The following is a 22,407-nucleotide window of genomic DNA, read 5'->3' on the forward strand; positions in this document are numbered from 1 at the left end:
GCCTTTTTGAATGCCATCCCTAAGACATTCATGTAACACCTACCCTTACACATTTCAATCACAAGATCAAAATAGTTTTATTTGCCCATATTTTTCAGAATTCTAATAGTAGTAGAACACTACTAGTTTTTATTGCTGGTTTATGAGCTGTACTTTTTCAGTTGGTTTGTGTAATATTTTCATGAGCTTCCTTGAAAATTTTGAGAAATGGAATAAAATTGTTTCAAATCATAATTATTCTATGCATTTATATGCTGCACATTTTTTCCCCCAAACACACCTATTGATTTATTTGGCTACAGTGTATTCTACATGATTCTTGCAAAGAGATTTAGGACTGCAGCCACTGTCTTGTTCTATTTTTGGATGACACACGTTACTTAACATTGCAAAGGTTAGATATGGTGCCAGAATTAGATTTACCCAGTTCTATGCAGCTTCAAGTTACGCCAGGAGATTGTTTTAGCATTTCAAATATGAAAAGCTTTACAAAGATACAATTTTGTGTGTGCTGAGATAGAGAAAAATCTTTCTAGCACGTTTCTGCCAGCATGTTTGCCTTTGAGCTGAGGTAGATTAGATGAAGTAGCTTTATCCCCATCTCCTTCAAGTGGGTTAAGGTAGATTAAAACATTGCCAGTAGGAAAAACTTCAGCACCTTTCTTTCCCACACCACTGCAATTTCATCCTACCTTATCCTTTAACTTAGACTGTGGAATAAGCCTTCCAGGCAATTCCAGAAGTGGCCAACCTTTCAACTTTAGTGCTCCTGGACCTTTAATAATTGTGTAGAAGAGGAAATTTCACAGATGACAAACTGCACCTGCTGAAATTCCCCTTTCTACACAATTGTTAAAGGTCCAGGAGTCCTATGGTATGGTCTCTTATATGTATATTTGATAATCTGTGCATATAGTAAGCAATTCTGAGATAGCAGAAGTGTTATTTTACTAAGCAGATTATGTAGTTTCAGTTTATTACACAATTTCCTTTCAGCAGTCTAAATTGTGCTGAGCACTATAAAATGTTTCCTTCCTGACTCCACACACATAACATGTTATAGCTTTATTGTAAATGTTTCATGACTTAGAAAATATTTATAAGAACTATATTTTTGTAATTGTATTGTTGTACTATTTTTTAATAACTTGCGAAAAAGCTCACTAGGTTTCTGGCTGGATTTTATATTCTGATACTTACAAATCTTTTAAGTTTGATAGAAAACTGCAGGCAGCAGCAGGTACAAGCTTGTAATGACTCATTTCAAAATATGACTGCTATCTTTAGCCTCCATCTTCACAAAAGAAATTGTACTTGGCTGTAATCCTATGCATTTACATGCAAGATCTATTGAATACAGTAAGTTTTACTTCCAAGTAAACCTGCAAAGGATTAAGGGCCCAATCCTATCAAGCCAGAGCACTGGCACTGAACTCCAGGTGTCAAATCTGCCATAAAGCACATTTACAGCACCGCGGAAGGAAAATGAGCAAGTTTGTGTAAAGATGCATTTGTACCATTAGTCTCCCAGACTGGGTACTGATACTTAAACCAATCTAATTTTTCTTCAGATTATCTATTAGCTATAACTGTTAACACTCTAAAAACCTTAGCATGTTGTTGGTATAAAGATATTTACACTATGAACATGGTTATATAACTGTTTCATATGTTGTAGTGTGGAATTTATTTTAGGGAGCAACTTAAAAAAAATTGCCTCTAAGCATACCTTGCAATTAAATAATAGGTCCCAGTGCAGGTATCCTATAAACTCCCCCACTGCACTGCATGCCAGAAGTTCTTCCCTCTTAGGTCATCTCAATTTTATAGAAAGGATAGCAGCATAGCCTTTCCCAGTTTGAAGAGACATTTGGCCAACAGACTGAGGCAAAGAAGGAAGGCCCATAGCCAAGGAGACAGACCAGGGACAGACTGCACTTGCTCCCAGTGTGGAAGGGATTGTCACTCCCGAATCGGCCTTTTCAGACACACTAGACGCTGTTCCAGAACCACCATTCAGAGTGCGATACCACAGTCTTTCGAGACTGAAGGTTGCCAACACTGCATTATCTCTAGTGGAATTTAAATGATATTTTGTACAGATCAAGTTTATCTCTTTTGTGGTCTGACAGTCAGCTAAAAAATAACAGATAATGTTCGGTCCTGGTTGAATGCTAAACTGGCCTCTGCTTTCTTAAAATATCCTCAACACATGGTAATCAAAACTGAACATGAATGCTTCAACTAACTGCTAAGCTAAGAAGTACCTTGCTTCTGTTTGTGTATATGTTTCAGATTTACTTCTGTTGTAACTTCACTTTAAAGATTTTTCCAAGAACTGATTTATTTTGTAAAAATAGATGCGCACCTCTCTCTCTCTAACCCAAGGGGGGGGGGGAGAGGAGAGTTCATCTTACCCCCTATTGAAATAAGTTCATACTGCATAATTAGAGAATTAGATAATTATACGGAATTCTTTAGAAGCAGATAGGCTGATAAAGTACATTATTATTAACCTTAGGTTGTTGGGCCTATAATTTAACATAACCAGTATAAGAAATCAGAAAGTGATTGTGTCCAAAAGGTATACTGTACATTTAATTTTCTTTACATCACATGACAGGAGCATCATAAAATACAATGATCCAATGTTACTCAATATTCCAAGTTCTACTTCAAGTATAAAGGAATACACTTGAAGATAACCAGGTTATCTACAACAGTGGCGATGACAGTATTCATTCAAACTAATCTCAGTAGTGGAAAGCTATGGCCTTAAATAAAAGGGTATATTCTGTATTTAATTAAGTAACATATCTAGGTTTTTGAAATATTCAAAACCTGACCAAAACATGTATTTCAAAAAGCTTGAAGGATTTTGTGGACTGTAATACTTCAAATTACCACATTGTGAGAGAATATTCCTGATAAGCATTTTTAAAAAGGCATAAATGAAACTAATCCTGTAGTCTTCTTCCAAACTGAGAATACAGATGATAGGGTTGAAATACTCTCATTTGAAATTCTTTTTTGGGGGGAAGGGGGAAGATATGTAGAGACAGACATTACCATTAGCTGCAAGAAATTATAGCTCTGAATTTTTAAACACATTGATAACATTTCCCAAATGCCATGGTTAACATTCAGCTATTTCTGCCACCAGTACATATACGTCCAACACCAGGTACTATTTTGGAAACAGCTTGACTCTTACTAGGATTATACCATGTTAATGTTTTTAAAAATCAATTTTATTACCCATTTTCAACAACTGAAATTTTTTTTAAAAAGATGACACCATTATCTCAAATGCATAACTATGGGGCTTAAATATTTCCACATCTGTTAAGGAGTTTTATGGTACAGAATTATCTGTTAACTTACTAGACAGTTAACTAAACAAATGGCCACTATGGGGTATAAAAATCTTTGTAAACAAGATGCAGATGAAACTTTTTCTGGCATCTTTTTCACTTTCTTAAAGACACCAATACTTGTTATAGATGCTGTATATAAGAATGCACTTTGTATTAAAAACAATACATTGTTTACAGTTTAAGAAAACTTTACATATATACAAAATTACATTTCAGGAATGATTTTTAAAGCCCAGATTTAAATGTCAATATTTTATTTCCCTTCAATTAAAATTTTTAACTCTTTCACATTATGATCATTTGCTACTGTTACAGCATGGTCCAGTGCTCGAATACTTGCTAGAAGCTTTATTATCTGTTTTATATGCTCCCTATAAAGAAGAGAGAAAACAATCAGTGATTTTAAAAACCTGCAGTTAAAGTTAACTCACAAAGGATCTCCCAGTTCATCCAGAATTTTCTTCCTCCAGCTAGAGGGAATGTGTGAATTAAAAGCTTAAACCTGATCTCTCCATGTATCCTGCCCTCTGGTAGAAGAATCTCAGGGGCAACATATTCTGTGATTAAACTGTTCACTAAGTTATACATGCGCAACTTGCACAGAAATAAGAAATGCAGATGACTTAATAATGGGCCAGGTCCCCTTGGCTTGATTTAGAATCAGGCTGGCAATTATTGGAGAATCCTTTAAAAATGCAACATTTTAACAGTTATAAATGGATAGTAATTTTTTTTTTTTTTGCCTTTGTATACATAAGCATTCTTGCAATGCCACTTGGAAATCATAATGCAGGACAGGCATGTTGCCTGCTGGACAAGGAGGTAGCTGTTAGGCAAGTGAAGACATTGCTGCAGCAACAGACACCTCCTGTTTTCTCCCTACTCATGTGCAAGGAAAGCCAGATGCCAGTAAGTTTTTTTCCAAATACACTGAAGACTTCAATAAGTTCTATACTAAGTGCTCACAGTAAAAGCAGAAGTAGTTCAAGAAGTTCTGCTGATGCAAAGGGAGGGGAATTTCTTCAGTCTCCCCTATTCATCCCCTGAAAACTAGAGCAGTGATCTTCAGCATCAGGATCCCAAATAAATATGAGACTGTGATGGAAAGGAGAAGGCTGCAAAGCTTCACTGTGCATTTGCCTTTGAATTCTGGCCATTACTATTTTATCAAGCCAACTTGGGAATTCACATGAAAAGAAAAATAGGAATTTACACTGAGTTGTAATCTATTCCAAAACGTAATGATAAATTACCTTGCATTTCTTTTTTCTACATCAGAACATCCAATGCTGTTTCTATATACCGTATCAGCAAGATGAACTAGATATCTACAGAGGTTCTCTAGATGAGATATTGTTTTATTTCCTTTAAGGTTGGTGAACCACTGTTTAGGAAAGCAGCTGATTACCTAGATAATGGAGGAGAACAGATTGGTTTATGATACAAGGTTAAAAATCCAGAACAATGGTTATTTGTATAGTATACAAGCTTTTGAAAAATAAGGTTAAGTGCATAAACACTTGATGTTATTCAGCAGCATCAATCCAGAGTGTGTAAAGAGATTGTCACGGCACTCTAAAATGGAATGCTCCTAATATGCTACTAAATGCTTCAGAAGTTTCCAGGGGTGTCAAACAACTTCTAGTATACTCTCCACCAGGCCTCCAGAATTGATCACAAATAATCTTGACATCTTGGTGCAAGATTTTTTTCTCCCTCAGAACAGGAACAAAAATGTAATTTAATTATGAATGGATCTCTTAGTATAGGGGTGCCCAAACCCCAGCCCTGGATCCACTTGCGGCCCTCAAGGATTTCCAATGCGGCCCTCAGGGAGCCCCCAGTCTCCAATGAGCCTCTGGCCCTCCGGAGAAGTGCTGGAGCCCACACTGGCCCGACGCAACTGCTCTCAGCGTGAGGGCGACTGTTTGACCTCTTGCATGAGCTGTGGGTTGAGGGCTCCCTCCACTCCTTGCTGTTTCACATTTGTGATGCAGTAGCAGCAGCGAAGGAAAGGCCAGTCTTGCTTTGTGCAAGGCCTTTTATAGGCCTCGAGCTATTGCAAGACCTTCATTCATTCATATAAGTTCAACTTTAATATACACATTTATGTAAATGCATGTAAATTTATTCAAATTTTAAATATAAATTAATTCTTTTTTTCCCCTGACCCCCGGCCCAGTGTCAGAGAGATGATGTGGCCCTCCTGCCAAAAACTTTGGACACCTCTGTCTTAGTAGACAGTAATGTATGAAAGAATGCACTTAAATTTTTACTGTATGTAAAATTTTACTGTATGACAGTAATGTATGAAAGAATGCATGAAGCTGCATTCACTTAGTCATACTATTTGTCCATCTAGTTATGTAGTGTCTAAACTGACTGGCAAAAGCTCTCTAAGGTATCAGACAGGGGTCTTCCCCAGCTCTACCTGGAAATTTCAAGGATTGATCCAGGGACCTTCTGCATACAAACCAACTGCTCTACCACAGTCCTAATGCATTTTTAATACAGTAATTCTTTCCATGTCAGAAGAATTGCAATGAAAGCAACATGTTAATTTCATATTTTGCATTATTTCAAAGTAGCATGCAGTGTTAGAAATGCACATGAGCAAATCTCATGTGCATTGCTACCTCAATTTTCAAAATTGGTAACATTTTATCCCATTGGTCTTCCAAGGATGGAAAGTGGCATACATGGGGATCTCAAATTTTTATTGCAACTGTGTAATACTGTGTTTTTACAGAAAACAGGTGTGTTTACACAACTTATTGAGCAAGATCACACAATGAACTTCATGGTTGAATGGGCATTTGGATTTTCTGCCTGATTATTAAATCAATGTTTACTTACACTTTGAGCTTTCTTAATACTGTCATCACCATAGTCAGAATTCTGGAAAGCCATAAGAATGTATCTATTCAGCAGGCCATCTATAGACAGCTCTTGTAAGGTTTTGTTGGAAAGGATTCCATGCCACTGGAGGAAGTTTCCCAATAACTAAAAACCACACACACACACATAAGATAAACATTAAAAGCAGTGCAAGAGAACTATGTACTTAGTTTGGCATCTCAATTTGCAGATTAATTCTAAAGGGACAAAACAAAAAGGGAACATTTCTATTTTAGATCCCACCTTTTCCCCAAGTAAGTGGACTGCTCATGGAAGCATACAACATATAGAGGAAAAGAAACCAGTAAAATGCCAAAACAGGAATATAAAAGTGCAACAATTATAAATACAATTAAGAAAAGCAACCACAAAACCTCAAAGCAACTAATTAAGAAGGGTAGAAAATGAAAGTTTTCAGCCCTTGCCAGCAGTTAGCATGCAGGGGGCACTTAGGCTGGATCCTAACCCCCTCCTGGGTAGCCTGGCCTAGTGCTGAGTTTCTTGGATCTGCACCACCTCTTTACTTTGTGCAGATCCAAGTAGCCCCATTCAGGCCGCTGCTGCGTTACCCAGGGGGAAGGGGAGTCGATTCCCCTTGCCTTGGGTTGTGTTTCAGGCAGATCCAACTCTGTGCTAGATACAGCGCAGGCCAGTTGGTCAGTGCAGGATAGGATTGGGCTGCCTAGGATATAAATCCAGTCAAAATTAAGCATCTTGGGGTTCCACTGGTTTCAACGAAAAAAATTCAATATATGTGCTTAAGCTTTCTCACAGAAATAACTAGAATAGTGCTTATCTTTATCTGGATGATGCCCATAGAATGTATCCTAATTAATGTAAGTGCAACAGTGATAACACAAGTTACCTTTCGCATTACTTCCTCCCTACTATAGCTTCCTCAACTCCCTAAAAAACCACTCCGGAGAGTTGGAGACCATTGGGAATAAGCATAGGATGTGTCCATGGGTGTTTGGGGAAAATTCCCAGAAACCAGGCACTGTTCTTGAGCTACACTCCACCTCAATTCCAAGGATTCCTTTGTTGCCTGACAAACCTTTTCACATCTATTATTTAATGCATGAAGCATGACAAGCACACGTACATATGGAGCTGGGTGCCTGCCAGGAGAGCACAAACCAGGCCAGTACTGTGACTTTGAAGCAAGAGGCCTCCGATCCCACAGGCTTATAGAAAAGTCAAACTTAATTGTCAGAACAATCACCCTCACCCCACTCTATCAGGCTGGTTTAGTGGAAGTCTTGCCCAATTCTTGTTCTTTGGAAAATTCCATGGGCAGTTGCACTTTGCCTGCATGCCCCATTTGACCCACTGAACAAAAGCCACATCCTGGGAGCTTCCTGATTCTGAACAAACAGAAACATTAGCAACACAAAAGAACCCTCCATAACTCCATGACCAAATTCAATCAAGACATCCATGCTAAGGAAGCAACTGGGCTCCAGAACTAGCTTCAGAACCCTTGATGGGGAGTAAAACAATAGTGGTACCTATTCAGGACCAAGAAGGAGCAATCAATGGCCATCAAGCCACAAAAAGAGGGTACCTTGATGAGCTCACCCCATAAAAAATTCCATAGGAGACTATGGGAAAAACATATAAAAAACTGGATCATAGAACCCCGAAGTGTCTTCTGCCCCTCGCTCATCTGTCTGCTTTATTGCTGCTGCATCTGTTCTCATGACCTGCCGGTGCTGCGTCAAGGCACCCCTATCGCAACCAGTACTGTGCCAAGCTGGCACCCAGACTGATAAACAACAACAACTAGGTATTTATATACCGACTTTCTGGTCATCAGATTACTCCTCTGACTTTATTCAAGGCGGTTTACATAGGCAGGCGTTTCTAAATCCCTCAAGGGGATTTTTACAATCATAGAGGTTCTCTCTTTCAAGAACCAACAACATTTCAGAATGGATCTTCCTGGTTTGGTCTCACTTCTGGCCTCCAGTTCTCCCACGCAGGCTGACAAGCAGCTCCATCTCTCACATGGAGGGCAGCCAAGACACTTCTTGCTCACACCAAGAGCAGGTGGAATCACTCAGCTCGGCTTGTCAGCTGCTTCAAGGTCTCGCCATTCTCAGGCATTGAGGGAGCTGCCGGTGTCCTCAAACTGGCAACCTTCTGATGTTATCTTCAGGCTAACGGAGGATCTACCCTCTAGACCAGACCTCCTGCCCTAAACATCCACTCCCTTCTCCTTTCCAACCTTCCGTCCCGTTTCCTCCTCTATCACAACCTAAAGCCACTGTACCAGTGTAGACTGGATAGCCATCCTGTGTGGACTGCCTTCCAACACACCACCTTTCCCCCAGAAAAGTAGCTTCTCTTGCCCTGCTTGTGACCTCAAGTCAGCTACAGGTACTGCTTAGCCCCTGGGTTTGCTTCAAAGTTGTCTCAGGTTTTTATACCCTGCCCCTGTACAGGAGGATCACTTGGTCTTGCCATTTTAGCCACACAACTCCTGCAAAGCAGTGGCCAAAAAAGACTACACAAACTTGTAACTATGGCACAGCGTCACCGCCAACTCAAGCATTCATCTGCATCTTTCCTAGTCTTATATATAGGTAAACTGACAACATACTTAGTGCCTCCATTTTTTTCCATGTTGTGAGAGTGTTCCATCTGTGGGTATGTGATTTTAGAGTTTTTCCTTGAGATTTAAACTTCAATGTTTTAAGGGAAGCCTGAGATCAGCCTCAAGCCTCCAAAAACACACCCTTAACCTAGTGTTTCCCAAACTGTGCATCGTGGTGCACAGGGGTACAGCGGTGAACTCACAGGGCACCACAGGCTGTCCCTGGCTGCCTGTTCTTACCAGCTCTGCCAGGTTGCCGCCATCTTGAATTGTACAAGATCTTGCTCAGTTCAAGATGGCGCTGTCACAACAGGATTCAGTGGCCATTGTAAGTTTAGGAATTGCTGCCTTCACTGATCCATGAAGAATTCCAAAGTATGAAGTGAATGGCTGTGCATCTCATGTATGCTTCCTCATCCTTTTTGAAGGCTTGAGATATTGGTTAAAATGGATTATTCAGTGGAAGAGACTAGCAATCCCACCACAAGGAAGTGAAGTGATGTCATGGCCTGCTGAGGGGCTCACTCCTTGCCTGTAGCTCTTGGTTAAAGCTTCAGAGAATCTTACTTCAGCCATGGTCTTTTGCTCTGACTAGAACCTCAGGAACCCCCCCCTTTTTTTACCTCCCCCAGTTTCTTTCCTCCCCCTCATGCTTAACTCCTGGTTCTCCAGCCCCATCTCCCCCCGGAAGCATTTCTAATTTCACTACATCTTTCTCGCCTCCCCCCACCCCCATGCATGTGCCATCATACGCCCCTTGTCACTTCTAAGGATATCCTTATGCTTTCTCTCTACCTAGAGCAGTGGTCTTCAAACTGGAGACTGCTGCACAGTGGGAAAGGTATCCCTGGTGCAAACAGCACTTACCATTCCTCCAGGGAGCCTCCTTCCCCTGCCGCTGATCTCCCCCAGCTGTGCCCCGGCCAGCCATGTCTGCCTGGAAATCTGGGTACAGGGGCTGCTGCGGTGGCAGAACTTGGAAGCTGCAGGCCAGAGTGCAGTTAAAGGGAGATCAGCAGTGGGGAAAAGGAGGCTTCTCCACAAAACGGTAAGAGCCATTCGTGTGGGGCAGGGATTACGCAGGGTGCTGGATCCAGCACATGGGCTGTAATCTGGAGAGTCCTGCTCTAGAGCATACGGTAACCATTAACATTTCTCTTATATGTGCATATAAACAAGTACCTGACAAGTACCCTGATCTTGAGAAGTGGCTTTTTAGGAGACTCAGGTAGCTAAAATGGGGGTGGGGGCCAACCTGGGGAATTGTTTATGAAAGCAGCATTGCACTCATAATACATAGAATACAACTCTATGGTTTTCCTTCTTCCAATAGGATGGACTTTTTATGAGCACCTGTCACCAGAAAGACACCAAGTACTGATACTAGCAAGGAAGCAGATGGTGCTAGAATTCTTCTCTTCTGTGTGGTCAAGATAGTGATATTTAAGTACATACTGGAAGCTGTCTTGTCTCAACTAACAGAATATGCAATAGTAATCATTAAAATAATATTCTGTATATAGTTCTGTCATTTTTTTTTCTTTTTGGGCTTTTAAACATATGAATTGAATATCACATAGTTTAGGTTTTGGATACAGAACATTCCAAAGTCCACACTCTTTAACTAGATTCCCAATTTAAACTATGTAATCTCTACAGTTAGGTTTGGAATCTGGGTGCTTTCTCCCATGCAAATCATGTACTCAAATCCCCCTTCCCATATGCAAATAAACTAACCATCAAAAGAATTTGGTGGGTACTACCTTGTCTGAAGTTTTGCTTCTTTGTTAGCTTACCTTAACTGAAGACCAAAACTGCCGTTGGAAAAATAAATAAGGACTAGAGTTCTTGTTTTCTAAGACACTGAAAAATAAGAGATTAGGATGAACTTGAATAGTATAGTAAATATACATTATTTATATGATCCTTTATCACAATACTTAAAAAAAAAAGAAGTTCTGCAATCCAGTCCCCCAACAGGCACAAACATGAGAATGAAGCAGAAATAAGAAAAGCAGTCTTACCTTTTGGGATAAAGTGGCATGAATACATCATCATCTAGAGTTCGCCTCATTCTTAGCAAAAGAGCTTTCAGTAATGTCTGAAAGAATTCAAATTTAACATAAGAATCTGAAAGATCATTTAAAAAAATCAAAGTGCATTTTAGCATAAATCCAGCAAAGTATTCCACTGAATAACAGTCTTACGAAGTCAATCAGGATGCCTGGTAATTTTAAAAAAGTATTTGCTTTGTTATGTAAATTCAAATTATTGGATAAAGGAGAACATTAACAATTAATGCTTTAGGGCCCAATCTTATCCAATTTTCCAGGACCAATGTAGCTGTGCCAATGGGGCGTGCACTGCATCCTGTGGTGGGGAGGCAGTCACAGAGGCCTCCTTAAGGTATGGGAACATTTGTTCCCTTACCTCAGGGCTGCATTTTGGTTGCACAGTTGCTGAAAAGTTGGATAGGATTGGGCCCTTACTCACTTAAGCGTATGTGAAACGGAGTGAAACAACAGCGGTCTTTCACAAAGGATCAAGAGTATCTCCAGTATCATTGGTCACAGATTCCATACAAGTCATAAGCAGTGTGTTAAATTTGTTAGTGAAGAAAATGGCCCTATCCTTTCATTTGTGATTAGGGGCCGTTTAAGCATTCATCACTACTTATGGCATGCCATAGAAAAACCCTCCCTTCTGCAGGCAAGTCATACAGCTTCTTCCTTGGGGAGAAAGATGGGGTAAAAATACATAAATAAAATATAAATAAATAACAAGGAGTAATGCTGATGCGCCTTTTCCTAGTCCAATGGCTTAAACAATGTGACACTGGCACAAACATCTCCCACTTATTTAAACAGACATATGAAAAGCATTTAAGTGTAGATTGCATGTAAAAGGCACAGCTTTTGGGCCATAGCCATGAGTGGCAAACATCTGATCATTCAACAAGATGAAACAATTGAGACAAAATGCTGAATAGGCTGCCTAAGAGGGAATGCTCAAGGACATTTTACATATTCTTTACCCCTTAACACACTTTATCCAATCTGATCATAACAAAATGATGAACAAACATTTTAAAACTTTTGTTTTATAAATTGCAATAAGAAAACAGGGTGCTAGTGTTAAGTGCTGCAATTTTAAGTACACTCAAATAACTAGAATTACTACTATAGGTCACTACTATTTCAAAAGCAAACAATATCTGTCAAATTTGCAGTTATGGAGGAAGAACATGCAAGCTAGAAATATCTGCAGCAATTATATCCTCTACACAAGATAAAGCATAGATTTTTACCTGTGTGTTTTTGTTTTCTGCATGTACTGCAGAAGGATAGCCATTTACTAATTTCTGGGTAATGGCTACCATCCTAGATGTTTGTGTTGTAGAAAAAGGATCCCACACATTTTCAGCAAGCACTAGCAAGAAATAAACACATTATTAGACCTAGACATTAAGATTTGGTTGTTGCTAAAAATAAAAATAAAATTCTTGAAAAAAAACCTGCATGTTTACAAGTACCTGTTAACTTGGGTAGAACCACTCTTTCCACAATAGTAGGCAATAGTGAAACATCCGCATCATCTTTCTCCTGATCATATTCTTCACATCCATAAAATAGCAAGGATTCAAACCATAGCATACTTTCAAAGTCTTGGCACTTATCCTATTGATAAAATGACACATCAATTTCGTATTACATTTAAAACAAAGCATCAGCTGTGTGAGAACCTGCCACTCCTATGCCAGCAAAAATGTTTAGACGGTGAGCTTCATAGTCAAAATGTCAGCATCATATACTACTTTGAAAGAGTACATGGGCACTGCAATCAGGATGCTTTATTTTGTCATCTATCTGCCAATGCACAAAGTTTCTGGGTCAGGAAGTAGAAGCCATCATTATCTCCTGGGCAGCCCAATCCTGAGCTGCCCGAGGCGCCCAGGCTTGGCAGCACCGAGAACGGCTGTCGCCGGATCCTGCGCGTCCCGGGCTACCTCAGGAGGCACCTCAGGAGAAGGGGATTTTCATCCTCTTCCCCCGGGTAAGGTAAGCAGTCCCACAATGGGGTTACTCACTTTACCGCACGTTAAAGGCACTCGTGTAGAGCACAGAGCCCTCCACGAGTGTCTTGGATCCTGTGGAGCAGAGCTCCACGAATCCACCTCCCTCCTCCCGCTGGCACGCCTCCAGCCCGCCCCCATCCCCGCGTCACGCCTCTGTGTCACGCCTCTCCCCGACCTCTCTCCGCACCTCACCGGCCTCCCCCCTCCGCAGAATGTCTCCTCCCCACCCGTCCCTGCTTACTGTGCCACGGCTTGGCAGTCTGGGAGACCGCCGAGCCGCGGAGGCTGGGCAACCACCCCACACTAGCCTGGTGGTGAGGCTCGCAAGCGTACCTTATGGCACGTTTGCGACAGTGCTCAGTGACACAGAGCCATGCCGCCAAGCACAGGATTGGGCTCTGAGTCTACTACATTCCAATGCCACACCACAATCTCTAAGGCTAGCAGACTAAAATGCAGCAAAGTTTTTATGGTCCAGGCTTACCATTTGGAAATTTCTGGCCAAGGCATCAAGAAATTAGATGGCAAGATGCTTAGTTAGTAAATTAAGGACAAATGTTGCAAACTAGAGGCTACTTAATGCTCTAAGTGACTGAAATACTAATTAATTCCAGCCACTTCATAGTGCTAAACCATTATTTATTAAGAATATTAATATACAGTCATGCCGTGGCAATTGCAGGAGTTCTGTTCCCAGAACCCCTGCAGATGCTGAAACCCACAAAGAATCAAATCATGGGGCAGGGAAACCTCCAAATGTGACGTGATGATGCTCCGTTTGCATCCAGAGGGCTGGGGAGGCTTCACCAGTTTTTTTTTTTACCAAAAACCAGAAGTTACAATTTTCCGCTTCTGGAGGCCTTAGAAGGCCCTCTGACGGTCAGGGAGGCTTCCCTGGCCCTCAGAACGTGACCGCAGCATAGCTCCGGTTGTGTTTGAAGGGTATGGGTTTGGCCTCCACGAGTTTGGAACCTGCAGTTAAAACCGTGGGTCCTGAATCTGCAGGTAAGGAAACAGGAGTTGTACCTCTTTACAACAAACAATAGTTCACAAAGCAGTTACATAGCACAACAGCTAGTAAATTATACTTAACCACATTTATTTAATAAATCAGAACACAGTGCTAAGTAAAACAGTGGTTGCATTTCAGCATCTTCTCACCTCCAAAGGGTTCCAAGTAAGCAACTGAAGTCTTATTAAAGGATTGAACAACTTGGGTAAACAAAGTCCAATGTAAGCATCCTTATAGGAAGATAAATATTTGGAACGCCAGGCTTCAAACTGTGACTTTATGCAGTCTATGGAGTGAAAGTTTTCCAATACATCTTCAAAAACTTTGCTGGACTCCTTCAAAATACGATCTAGAATACAAATATTTTGTTATCCTCGAATGCCAATTTAATTTTATTGCTGTTCCATGCTAATTTGGTAGTTCTGCAACACAATATATTAACCAAACATTTAAGATAAACTGCAAAATGCTGAAACCTATATAACTTCTAGTGTCTTTTATATTCTGGCTTCTTCACATTAAGACATAACAAAGTTTGTTATTTTCATTTCAGAAGCTGATTTTTTATCTACAGTATTGAAACACATTTCTGCAAGTGTTTGAATGCACTCTGTAGTATGGCAACCACATGAACACACAACCACATGGAAATACTATTACGTATGGCAAAAAGTTTGGGAAGCACTTCTCTCCCTACAAGCACTTCCCTCCCTACAAGTATAATAATTTATACCCTGCCTTTTGGCCTGCAGCACACTCTCAAGGCTTACACATCTTTTCTAACTACTTCAGAGAAAAGCAACTCTCAGCAGATTAAGAAAGCACCCTTGCCTTTGCTAACGGACTTGCTTTTGTAACTTGCAATAGTTGCTCTCCCTGGCTGGGAAACACAAGGTAAGATTAAGGCTAGAAAGATGCTGGAAGGGGCATCCTAGCAGTCTGCAATAAAAGGCTGATTACAGGGAGCAGCCTTGGTGGCAAGCCTTTTGCTGCAGTTCAAAGCCTGCTGCAACCTGTGTCCAGGATGATGAGTTAAAAGTAATAATCCTACATTCAGTATACTGAAGATTAAGGTTTGAAATATTATACTGTACACATGTGAATTTTTTTCCATGAAAAACTGAGATTTAAACTATGCATTCTAGCTAGAGCAGCAACATTATCAACTATCAACATGACAGATTAAAACTGTCTCTCTCAAGCCAAATTAAAATTTCAATTAAGCAGCCACCCTGTATGTTAAGATTCCATGGGTCAGCAGAGTTGATTCATACTCTCCCTCCTTCCACTAGCCCGGTTGCTGCCAGATATGAGGGACAGAGTCTCTTGTCCACCTGAAGGCCATCAGAGCAGAGGGGTAAATGGATCAGAGAGTGGAGATTAAGCTGGTGGCAGCTTTGAATAGCCAAGTAATTGGCCCCTTGATACATGCACTCCAGTAAGCCAAGAGGACAGTAACATACATGAATGAGTGCTGTATCTGGCTGGCTATTGCTGGGTACAAGGTGCTAACTTTCCTTGAGTAACTGTTTTGGTCAAGAAAGGCTGTTCTTATATTAATGGTGTGGGGGGGGGGAGGGAGAGAGAGAGAGAGAAAGGAGTTGGATCTAGCTATTCATTGTTGGGAACTAGACAACCACAAAAAAAACCCACGATGTATGTCTTTCCAGGGACATATGCCTGGAAGAAACAAAAGGAATGTTTTCATTTTGGAATATGACTATTTCAGTGAACTATTAAATTTACAGGTGCATACTTAATCAATGTATACATTGATAAAACCATATATTTACTTGGTTATTTTACTTGGATACTTTACAATGTTGAAAAAATATCCATGTTTGAGTTGCTATTTCAACTGGTTCCATGGCTAATAAGAAAGCTAAAGGTGAACTACTTTTAATTTTAACTTTTTAAAAAAATTGTACAAATATGTGAATTTAATTGATTGATCAACTAAAATCTGAAGACTGATCAGATAAACATTAAAATAATCTAACCTCGCTCCATACTGAAGTTTGTCATATCCGTGGAGGTTTCTTCATCATCACTAGAAAGGCCTTCAAGATGATCGGTCATCTTCCCAGACTGCTCTCTTGCAAGTCTACGACGAGCTCTGTTAACAGAAATAGAACATGATCATGGTGATCTGAAATTAGAGGACCAAGTGTCCTCATATTCCCTAGCAAAGGATCCCCAATACTGTAAGGGAAGATGCATTTTTCTTCTCTTCATGACTGCAAGGAAATCGATATGCTGACATGTTACAGAACATACGATATGCAACAGGTCTAGCACTGCAGGCCTGAATATTTTGCTATTCTTCCTCTCCGTTTGGAATGAATTTATACAATATTTATTAAACCCCACAGTTGGTCTCCACCTACACCAACTAGTCCATTATGTCATATTGTGTCTACAGATACCCAAGAGGCATTCCAAACACAAGGCTGCCCTATTGTTTCAGGTGCACATTTATCTGCAAACACACAAAATTCACATTAAAAAAAAACAGAAAAAAAGAGCTGCTAAGCACTATCCCAATTCATATAGAGCAGCTATTTTCAACCATTGTGCCATGGCACACTTGTGTGCCACAAATGGTATGCAAGTGTGCCATGGGAATTTGGGGGAGAATCATGTTAGGGTCACTGGGGGATGTGAGCCCCTGCTGTCAGTGTGGTGTGCCTTGTCAATGGTCAAAAAACCAATTGTGTGCCTTGACAATTTTAGTGTGCCATGAAATGAAAAAGGTTGAAAATCACTGATATAGAGAAAACCTCAATACAGTTGTACCTTCTAGCTTCCCTTTCAGCTGTTCGCCTTTTTACATGTTCTTGGTACAGTGCTCTGTCTCGTCCAAAAGAATCAAGGTTTGGTGCCATCAAAGCTTTACCTGTAAGAGTACAGACAATGAAATTAGGAATCCTTTATGTGCTGTTACTGGAACCATAATAATGACAATTGCTTTTCAGATAAGTTTCAATATCCCCCGACAGATACAAAGACAGTAACTAATTGCCTTCTGAAATATTCTAAGTTTGGCCAAAATCTGGAATACCTTCACCACTATTTGCAAACGAAATAAAAGTAAAGACACAAGCATCATCACTCACAGTAAATCATCATCACTCACATCATTCTTCAATAAACAGTAAATTTTTTATACAGCATGGAAAAAAATATGGGTGGCATATTGACTAGTGCTTCCACCACTGAGAGATCTCTCTGCAAAAGGAAGCTTCCTTCACATGGACCCCTTCTGCAGTGTCCCCTTCCCAGAGGATCTTTTTGTTAGTGGAGGGAGCTACTAAAAAGCATAAGCACTAGTCGAGTTGCCACCCAATGTTTATATTAAGAAAAAACATTTGTGTTAAAACCGTTATAACGAGAAAGATCAAAGGAAGAACAGAGCCCTTTAACACATCTATAGTAAATCAGATTTCTATTTCTAGTGAATTACACTAATGAGTAACAGGAATTAAGAGATGGTTCTGTTGCATTAGTATCAAAGTAGGGTATTAGTAGTTCTAAAATACTGAACCGCTGAAAGCAACAAGAACTTTTGGAACGGGGGGGGGGGGAGAGAAAGAATGAAGATTGTTGGATGAACGTGATTTACCTAACATCTATCATCCTGTACCAAAGAGGGTATAAACTTTTACATGATATGTTATATACTCACTTTTAATTGTATCTTTTGCCCAATTTATTTTAAGTTAGTCCTAGCAAAATTGTGTAATTTACATCAAACAAAATGTTAGCACAAGAATTGCTTGTACTCCTCATATCCACAGTTTAGAATAAGGCAGGCACAGCAATCTGAACTTTTAACATACATTTGGTTTCTTTAAGCAACACAAGACATTACCAAACTATTGGCAGTACAGCATACTTTATTGCCAATACAGCACAAATCATTTTCTGATGTAGAGAACGTTCTGCAATACACTTTCAGGAAATGAACAGATGACAGTATGGAGTCTCTCTCTCTCTCTCTCTCTCTCACACACACACACACACACACACAACCCTTTAACTTGCAAAAAGGCCTAATCAAGATGTTACTGCTACCAATAATTGAGACACATTCAACAAAAAGGGCACCACAGTATTTTTATCTAGAATTCTTATACTAAATTTGTTTCAGACATGCTTTGTAGTTTCACTTTAAGTTAAAACTGCACTAAGTAAACAAGGTTGTTTAATGAATAATAAAAACCTTCAAGATGGACTGACTTGAATGGCTTGAAAACTCCGAAGATTCATCTTTAATATCATCTTGTCGTCTTTGGACAAGGCGGGAAGCTCGCTGTTTGTACAGCTGGTGCATTGCTGATTCGAGTTCATTAATCAGGAGCACCTGTAAAAATATAATACTCCGTAATAAAAAAAGTCTTCATGTGCTTAATTGTCTGGGATGCCACTCTACTCCATGGTGTATTGCAGCACTTTTAGATGCATTTCTTCCTTTTTCACCTGTATTTTTAATTACTAAATACTATGATACTGAAGAAAAGTGTGTAGGAAAGAAAGACAAACAAGCTACCTGACTCAAAGTGTTAAAAGCAGGTCTGCAAAGGAGCCCACAAAAGTCACTAACCTACAGGAACATTTGCTAGCTTGGTTGTTGACTTGTTTGTTATTATTCCATATGAAATTGCATGAAACCAAGTAGAATTTCATTCAATCTACAAAAAGTTTTACTACCTAGTCACTTGGAGGCAATTGTTACAGGTATCTATTTAGAAGCCCAAGAAATAGTGTCTTTTAGAGGCAATTTACTGAGATAATTGAAAAATAAGAGTCACATTTGTAATAGGCCATGATTAGAGGTGCTTGAAAACAGTGTTATTTATTTTACTCAGACATAAGCTTACTGTGTTCAGTAAGGCTTAGGCTGTAATCCTATCTTACTCACCAGAAACAAACACCTCTAGCCATGACAGACAAGTACTGAACACTTGCAGTTAGTAAATCCACTATGAATGAGCGAGCTGAAAAAAAAATACTAAAATGAGTAAGTCAATAGCCACTATTTTGGTAATGTTCTGTATGAAATTAACTTTCAAACATTTAGATAGCCTCAGGAATTATTTTGGGCTGCTTTTTCTTAAGCAGATAAACATTATGCACATATACTCATGTCAAGATTGGACTAACACCTTGGTCCTAAACACAATTTTTTTTGAAAGAATCATTTCTTTCAATGAAACATCTTTGGAAGTGTTAAGGACTGCAGTCAAATTGCACACAGATCATATCACTAGCTAAAAATGAAAATGACTGCAGAACGCAAGGATTTTAATGTCAAATTTGATGACACAATTCTGATAGTGCATTCATTCCAGGGGTGGGTAGGTTACATTTGAAGTTGCAGGTATAAGTCTAAAAACAAACAGGAATCTGGGAGGGGTTTATGTGCTAAGTCACTACACAAGCAGGTCCCCATCTAAAGTGGTTTCCACGTAGCTGGATTTAAAGCTGCCATACCCCCATTTCATTGGTCATTTGAATCCATCCTCAATTCCTTTTCCTCTATCAAAGTACTGGCCAAGTTATTCCATATTTGTTTTAGATGCAATGCGAACAATAAAGTTCTTTATTGCAGCAGGGACTTCCTGATAAAATAGCTTCGTGAAATTCCAAGGTTAATTAATAATTTAACCACACAGAATAAAACACACAGAATTCATTTTTCTCGAAATGAAATAAAGAACATTTCAAAGAAAAAGTGATCACTTAAACAGAGATTTAACAAGCAGTTTATACTGAAGATGAAAAATATACATATTTTTTTAAACCACAGAGTCTCTGTATACCAGTGGTTTCCCAAGTCCTATTCAGACTTTGGGAATCCAGTAAGTATTTGCTGGGGCAGGGAGGAGCAAGGGGCAGCAACATGATTGGGATGATCATGCAGCTGCCGGGGAGGGTTTTTCCAACTTACCTGGGGGTCGCTATGGTTCTCCAGAGGGTCTAGGGAGCCTGTAAACCCCTCTGCAGCCTTTGGAGCCTTACAGAACTTCAAAGTTCTGTAAAAAAGAAAAAAACCACTTCCTGTTTTCATCACAAAATCGGAAGTGTTTTTGTTTTTTTTAAAGAGAACTTTAAAGCCTTGGGGAGGGCTGCAGAAGGGGTCACAGGCTCCCCAGACCTACGGGAGAGCCATAGCAACCCTCAGGTAAGTTGGAAAAACCTGCCCTCCCCAGCAGCAGCCCTGATCATGTTGCAGTCAATTTCTGGGCCATTTCCCTTAAAGGAAAATGGCCCTTTTCTGGTTCCCCTGGTGGGTCACAACCCACCAGTTTGGGAGCCACTGTGGCGTACCATTTTATTAACATATTTTACTGGGGGAGGGGAGAAAAAAAGTTAAACAAGTGACAATTTTTTTTAAAGCCCCAAGAATTAATGATTGTTGAAAATATTTTCAAACTCCTTAAACAGTTGAGATGTAGATAAGAACTTACATTCCCAGAAGCAGCCACAAGTGTGAACATACACACTAGTGACTAGTTTTTGCCTAATTTTGTAATGCTACTCTTCTAACCAGCAGCTGGAAAATCACAAGCCAAGATGCAGCTCAGCACTTAAAAAAAAGAGTATCTTCAAAACGATTTATTTTTTTAATATGCAAGTCCAATGCCTTGCATGTCAGGGACTTTTTTCCTGGAGCATAGCTTAAACAAAACAGTCTTTTCTAAAGTTATTCTGACACATTACAAAAGATGGCTTTGTTTAATCAGGGCCCCTGAAGAAAAGTCACCTGGAAATACATGTGACATAATAATAATCTCTAGTGCACCTTTGAGCTTCCTTCTCTCATTTCTGCACCAGTGCCTCCCTAGCTTTCCTTCCAAACTGAGCACACACAAGCACACTTCATCCTCTTAATGACAGCATACACACTGCTGAAGCAGAATGGAAATAATCCTCCTCAAAACTTTAAAATTTAATCAAGCATTTACTTTTTGTCAACTCGCACTCTGCCAACGCAAAGGAAATAAATGTAAGAAAAGGTCATTGCAAAGAAGGCAGGCACTGCAACTGTACACACTGCTGTAACTGTCACAGAACAACCAGGGCCAGATCAAGATCAACAATCTTGATCTGCGCCATATGCTCTTCACAATCCTTCCAAACACAGTTGTGGTGATGCAAAATAAATAGGATGCTCCTGAAGCAATCAGGGTGCGTCACAGAAGCAACACAAAACAGACACACTTCAAAGTGATTGTAAATCCTAAAAGCAGCTCCAAAGGGTTTATTCTGCCCTTTTCAACCTTGTTTTCTCCTCTATGAGAATGTCTATACAGGTCAGTCCTCCTTATCTGCAGGTTTACGACCTGTGGATTTGACCTAATGTGGGTTCTAACCCACATCAGAAGGGCCAACATGTACCTGCTGGTTGTGACTGAAGGAGTTTTACAGTCACATCCAGGAGGCGGTCTGAAGTGCGGATTTTCACAAAAACCAGAAGTGCGTTTCCAAAACCTCCAGGGGGCCTATTGCCTCCCCAGGCCTCAAACCACCTTCTAGATGTGGATGAAGACCCCCACCTGTGGATTCAATTATTTGCAGGTTTCAGGATCCATGGAGGGGGGTTCTGGATGGATCCCCTGTTGACACTGAGGGCCAACTGTATATATTTTTCTATTACACTGTTATCCGCTCTCTAATTTGTTTTAATCAAAAGAGTAGTTTCCAGTGTGTGGTTTCTGTAAGCTGCAGCTCTGTCCACTGACCTGAGCCTCCTGCTGCTGTTTGGAGGCACAGGCCAATGTCTCAGTGCCGGGTACTGGGAGTCCCACAACTCCCTGCTGAGTGCCTGGCGATAACCCTGGACGGATGTCACAACGCACACTTTGGGAACCACTGTTTTAAACAATTAATCTAAGGCAGTTAATCTTTATAGGTTAATGTGCTTTAATTTGTGAGACTTTTAATTTGTGCAAGCAAGGGTACTTAATTTTGAGTGGCTATTTTTGCCATTTCAACCATTGTGCCGTGGCACACAGGTGTGCCATGAATGGTACTTGGGAGAGGGTCATTTACTGGTAGGGTCAATGGAGGATGTGAGCCCCCCCCATTGGCAGTACAGTGTGCTTGTCAATTGTCAAAGAACCAATGGTGTGCCTTGCGAGTGTACTGAGAAATGAAAAAGGTTGAAAATCACTGGGCTATTTTGTTTCTGAGACAGAAACAAATGAAAACTAAAACCTAGCAACAGAGAATGAAAACTAAAACCTAGCTTACACTGCCATCAGTATCCCCAAAATCCATTTATCTTGAAGCTTTGGTGATGTGGAAATACATTTAAATTGATCCATCCAATAATTATTAGAAGGCAGATGATTAATTCAGTAAAAATTCTTCAACAGCTCTACCCAAAACTCATTTACTTAGCACCGTCATATATACTCCTGTTGTTCATGTAAACCCTAACACA

The 22,407-nt window shown here is 40.0% G+C and overlaps 1 protein-coding gene across 2 annotated transcripts in view; it reads right to left on the reverse strand.

Moving 5' to 3' along the window:
• Positions 1–2,571: 2,571 nt before the first annotated feature.
• The window catches only part of PAXBP1 (PAX3 and PAX7 binding protein 1), a 33,426-nt gene continuing 13,590 nt past the window's right edge, over positions 2,572–22,407 (reverse strand). Inside the window, exons 8-18 of one of the 2 annotated variants that reach the window (XM_066619080.1) lie at positions 18,198–18,321; positions 16,755–16,854; positions 15,959–16,074; positions 14,108–14,307; positions 12,404–12,548; positions 12,179–12,300; positions 10,896–10,972; positions 10,668–10,734; positions 6,234–6,380; positions 4,631–4,785; positions 2,572–3,748 (exon numbers count right to left, since the gene is read on the reverse strand). In XM_066619080.1, the coding sequence (XP_066475177.1) occupies positions 3,631–3,748; positions 4,631–4,785; positions 6,234–6,380; positions 10,668–10,734; positions 10,896–10,972; positions 12,179–12,300; positions 12,404–12,548; positions 14,108–14,307; positions 15,959–16,074; positions 16,755–16,854; positions 18,198–18,321 (1,371 nt within the window). In that variant the 3' untranslated portion in view covers positions 2,572–3,630. Of the gene's footprint in view, positions 3,749–4,630; positions 4,786–6,233; positions 6,381–9,686; positions 9,855–10,667; positions 10,735–10,895; positions 10,973–12,178; positions 12,301–12,403; positions 12,549–14,107; positions 14,308–15,958; positions 16,075–16,754; positions 16,855–18,197; positions 18,322–22,407 lie in introns of those variants that run through there. The other variant, XM_066619081.1, reaches the window with a different exon arrangement.

The sequence above is a fragment of the Tiliqua scincoides genome, chromosome 3, assembly GCF_035046505.1.
Source record: "Tiliqua scincoides isolate rTilSci1 chromosome 3, rTilSci1.hap2, whole genome shotgun sequence".
Taxonomy (NCBI): Eukaryota; Metazoa; Chordata; class Lepidosauria; order Squamata; family Scincidae; genus Tiliqua; species Tiliqua scincoides.